The following is a 4,926-nucleotide window of genomic DNA, read 5'->3' as shown; positions in this document are numbered from 1 at the left end:
CTGTTTTTGTACCTTGGCCACAGGGAAGGTGCCGTGGCCTCCATGGCGCAGTGGAGACATGAGTGGGGCTGTAACCTGGAGCTGTCTGAATGGGAAGTGTCCCCATTTCCCTTGGAAGAAATCCCCAGCGGGAGGAGAGCTGGATTGCTCTGACTTTATCGGAGCATTGTTCATGCATCTGCTTACGAGATCGTCTTCCCTACAGGCATGGATGAGCCAGGAATCCTTTGCTTTATTTATCACTTTAGCCCTCATGCCTGACATAGAGGCTGATACTTCCTGGTGCTTAGAAAATTTTAGTTGGGGGTAGGAGGGGACAGAGAGATTGGACCGGGGTTAAGGCTCTCACCTGGTGCGTGGCTGACCCCAGTTTGATCCCTGGCACCGCATCCAACAGAGCACTGCCAGAAGTCATCCCTGAGCACAAAGCCGTGAGTGAGTCGTCCTGAGCAAGGCCTAGGCATCACTAGAGCATGCCCCAAAACTTAGCAACTTAGCACTGTCCTGTCCTCCTGTTGTTCATCGATTTGCTCGAGGGGGCACCAGTGACATCTTCACTGTGAGACTTGTTGTTACTGTTTCTGGCATATCGAATATGCCACAGGGAGCTTGCCAGGCTCTGCCGTGGGGGTGGGATACTCTCGGTAGCTTGCCGGGCTCCCCGAGAGGGGCGGAGGAATCGAACCTGGGTTGGCCGCGTACAAGGCAAACACCCTACCCGCTGTGCTATCGCTCCAGCCCAAAACTTTAAAAAAAAAAAAAAAAAAAAGCTCCAACACAACACCTCCCTATCCATATCCATTCCCCCAAACTGTCATCAGTGTGAAGGGAAGGGCGCCCCCTTGTGGGCACTGAAATGGTGCATCCCCACTGAGGCCGGCCTGAATCTCACATCCTTGGCTCATGCCTTTTGGGGAGATGCAAAGTCCTAATGGAGGTGCTGGCACTTTGCTGTCCAGGAGCCGGCCAGTACAGCTTGAGGTGCACAAGTTTCGCAAACCACACTGGCGGGTGGCGGCGGGGTCTCCGGGAGGAGCCGGGCGGCTCCGGGGGAGGGACAGGGCTGCTGTGTCCAAGAGAGGGTTGCGTTCCTCCCTTGCTTACCCCCATGGAGAGAACGATGGGGCCTGCGAGCAGCGAGGGGGAGAGGGACCGTGACTCAGACGCTCGCTGTCTCGACCGTGCCAAGGGGCCTCATTAGAAGATGATTCTTATGGCCAGGAGGTGTCTGGGCAAGAGATCAAGGGAGACGATACTTGCAAGGTGGGGCACCGTGCCAGTGCCCAGAGCGGGGCTGGCACCGCCTCCCCGGGTGGACTGGCCCGGCGGGCGGCTGCGCTCCTGTCAGCGTGCCACTGCTTGGTGGCACTGGCAGAAGCAGACACCTGCTCCAGCTCTGGGCTGTCCGGTGGGTCAGTGACTCAGTCCCAGCGGCTGCCACGCCCCGCGCGCACCCATCACTGCTGCAGGCAGAAATCGGGGAGCCACCCTGGCCTCCCCACTCCCTCCCCTCTCACCTTTGCCAGCGGTCACTTTTCCTGAGGACCTCTCCAACCTGTTTTCTGCTTCGTTTGGGGGCCACCCCCATCTGTGCTCAGGGATCACTCCTGGCAGTGCTCGGGGGACTGTATGGAGTGCTAGGGGTCCAACCCCCCAGGCTGGCTGCGGGCAGCGCTCGGCCCTACCTGCTGGACGATCTCTCCAGCCCTGAGTTGCCTTTTCTTTCTTCTTTTTCTTTTTCTTTTTGGGTCACACCTGGCGATGCAGAGAGGTTACTCCTGACTCTGCACTCAGGAATTACTCCTGGCGGTGCTCAGGGGACCATATGGGATGCTGGGAATCGAACCTGGGTCAGCTGCGTGCAAAGCAAACACCCTACCCTCTGTGCTATGGCTCCAGCCTCCTGAGTTGCTTTTTTGATATATTTTGTGTTTCTTTCTTTTCTTTGGAGATCGAGCTGTCATCTCCCCCACACTCACCCGCTCTCCTCATGACTACAGAGGCCTCCTGAGAGTTTGTTCCAAACCAAGTCTGATTTGTTAGGGTTCCCCCCGCCCCCCCATACAGCTGTATGATCGCAGTCAAATCTCCTCCAGAGGAAACTCTTCGGTGGCGTCTTCATTGTCCAGGGTCTGTAGGAGCCTCGTCTCACCTCTCTCTGGCATCCTGACCTTGACCGAGGTTGGAACTGAGCTCTTGATTTCTTCAGTGACTCTCATGTCACTCCACAAGCCACCCAAACTCCCAATTTCAAAGCTTCTGGGATGGTCCATATTCCTTTCTCCATCTTGCTAAATCTTGATCGGCAAGTTCGTTTGGTCCTACTATTGAGATGTTATAAATTTATTTAATTCTTTCTGAATCTGTTGTTTCCACTTTCATTGTTCACCTGGTCTGTTGTGGTATCTTATTTCTTCATCTTCTACTTTAGTAGTAGTAGTAGTAGTAGTAGAAGTAGTTGTTGTTGTTGTTATGTGGCTCACTCCTGGCTCTGTGTTTGGGGATCACTATTCACAATGCTCAGGGGACCACATGGCATGCAAGACAAGAGCCTAACCCATTGTACTAGCTCTTCAGCCCTACTAGATTTCTTTCTTCTTCTTTTTTTTAGAAGCAAAGTTACTTGGAGGTATATATATATTTTTTTTTAATTAGAAAATTTTTTAATGAATCACCGTGAGATACAGTTAAATTTACAAACTTTCATGATTGGATTTCAGTCAAACAATGACCGAGTACCCATCCCTCCACCACTGCCCGTTCACCACCAGTGTTCTCAGTGTCCTTCCCCCCACCTCAACCCTCCTACTTCATTTCTTGATGCCAGAAATTCTAAGACTTCACCTCCCAGTTTCCAGAACCTTTCCATCAACCCCAACAGCAACTCTTCCGACCATCAGCCAGCCCACAACGTCCCACTCCTCCCAATCTCCTGCTTTCTTCCTCTGGGAACTTGCTCATCACGGGACTGTTGTGTACATGGATTCAGCCTTCTCTGTCCTTGGGTGCTTGACATCTTTCACTTAACACCATGTTTTGAGAGTCTTCCTCCAGGTTGTGCTCTAGGGTTTCACTCCTTTTCAAGGAGGCCTAACATTTCATTGTTTATGCATGGACAGTTACTCTGCCAATGTTTTCCAAAGTGGACAGCACTGCCCGCTTGCCAGGGGGCTTCTGCAGTGATCTAGGGGGCTATAGTCACCTGGGGGGCTTTTGTTTATTTATTTATTTATTTTTGCTTTTTTGGGTTACACCCATAGATGCTCAGGGGTTACTCCTGGTTCTGTACTCAGGAATTACTCCTGGCGGTGCTTGGGAGGCCATATGCGATGCTGGGAATGGAACCTGGGTTGGCTGTGTGCAAGGCAAATGCTCTATCTGCTGTGCTATTGCTCCAGTCCCACCTTGGGTGCTTTTGGGGGGCATTTTTGTTCTGTTGGCTTCAAGAAGGTCGACTTCCAGAGGGGCACTGAGTGGTTGCTTTTCTGAAAAAAGGGATTGTAGGCCAAATACATTTGGGAAACTCTGTTCTATCTAATACTACATATATCTGGCTACTATTAACCCTATAGATTAATATTGCATTTATATTAATAATAGTAATTACTGTGTAAGATGTTACTCTATATTAGTTATTATATAGTATGTAGTAGAGTTCCATAGAATACATTTATTAATTGATGGACATTTGAATTGTTTCCACTTTTGGCTAGAGTGAGTAATGCTACTATGAACTTTTTTTTTTTAAAGGGGGAATAAGTCACACTTTTATTATTCAGAAGCCAAAATGACAAGTGGCTACCTGCCTTTGGAAAAGACATTAAAGGATACCAAGGTAATAACTCTCTGTCTCACAGAGACAGCAGCTGAAGACAGACTCTATTGTCATGGAGCACTCCCCCCAAAGTCCTGTTAAATAGATCTTCGAATAATATGATTTGAAGTAATCATGGTATCCGTGAGGGGGCAGACGAAGAAGGACGAAGAGGAAAACCTGGGACTCCACGCATACTGAGCATCTGGATGCAGGTCAAGGCGGCCCAAATCCTCTCACTGTTTCTCTGAAAAAAAAAAAAACATTTATGGATATAACTGTGTTTTTCTAAATGTCTCATTAGTAATACTCAGTCTTGTGAGTCTGGTTCCATAATAATCTATGATGTAGCTACTCCCATCTGATGGTCCAACAATCTGCATTGAAATAAGAATGAAATCAATTAGGCTCCCAATTCCACAAAACCCAACAGTGCAAAACTTTAATAAGCCCAACGCAGGATATCCAAGGTAAAACCGATCTGCTCCCAACCATCCAAGAAAAAGAGACAGTGCAACTGCGACTTTGTAGGAATAGCCGTTCACATTTCGGCAAGATATGGGCTTGAAGAAACCAACTTCATTTCCAGTAAAATGTGTTTCATTACCACCAAAATCCTTACAAGTTATGTTGGGTGCTGGAAAACAGGGAACGTGAGCTGTGTAGTTTGTACAGTTAACTGGTTCTTGGGTCGAATCATTTATTTTGGGGTCTTTACAAATATATTGTCCCACTCTGAGATCCTCGCACTTAATCGTCTCCTTGCTGGACGCGGCGGCGGCTGCCCACGGGCCCGTGGGGAGCGACACGAGCCACAGGACGCCCAGGAGACGGGCGGCCACCGCCTCCGGAGCAGCCGGCCCGGGGGCCCAGGCGGCCGCCATGCTGGGGACCCTACTATGAACTTTGTTGTATAAATATCTATGTGAATCCCTGCAACCAGGTACTTGGGGAATAGGTTAGCAATGAAATCGCTGGGACATACTACCATAGGATAGGATAAGATACTCCTCTTGGGTGAAGTTCTAGAAATGTCAGTTAGGCCGAGTTGGGAGGCCATATGGGATGCTGGGAATCGAACCTGGGTCAGCTGTGTGCAAGGCAAACGCTCT

The 4,926-nt window shown here is 49.6% G+C and overlaps 1 protein-coding gene across 1 annotated transcript; it reads right to left on the bottom strand.

Moving 5' to 3' along the window:
* Positions 1-3,754: 3,754 nt before the first annotated feature.
* On the bottom strand, positions 3,755-4,702 carry LOC129399133 (TM2 domain-containing protein 1-like). Its single transcript, XM_055118339.1, has one exon. It carries the CDS (start codon positions 4,696-4,698, stop codon positions 4,081-4,083), a length of 618 nt encoding a protein of 205 aa, XP_054974314.1. The 5' UTR covers positions 4,699-4,702; the 3' UTR covers positions 3,755-4,080.
* Positions 4,703-4,926: the final 224 nt, after the last annotated feature.

This window comes from Sorex araneus, chromosome 10, assembly GCF_027595985.1.
Source record: "Sorex araneus isolate mSorAra2 chromosome 10, mSorAra2.pri, whole genome shotgun sequence".
In the NCBI taxonomy this organism is placed as follows: domain Eukaryota; kingdom Metazoa; phylum Chordata; class Mammalia; order Eulipotyphla; family Soricidae; genus Sorex; species Sorex araneus.
The sequence above is the reverse complement of the archived record's forward strand: the minus strand, read 5'-3'. Positions and strand labels throughout refer to the sequence as shown.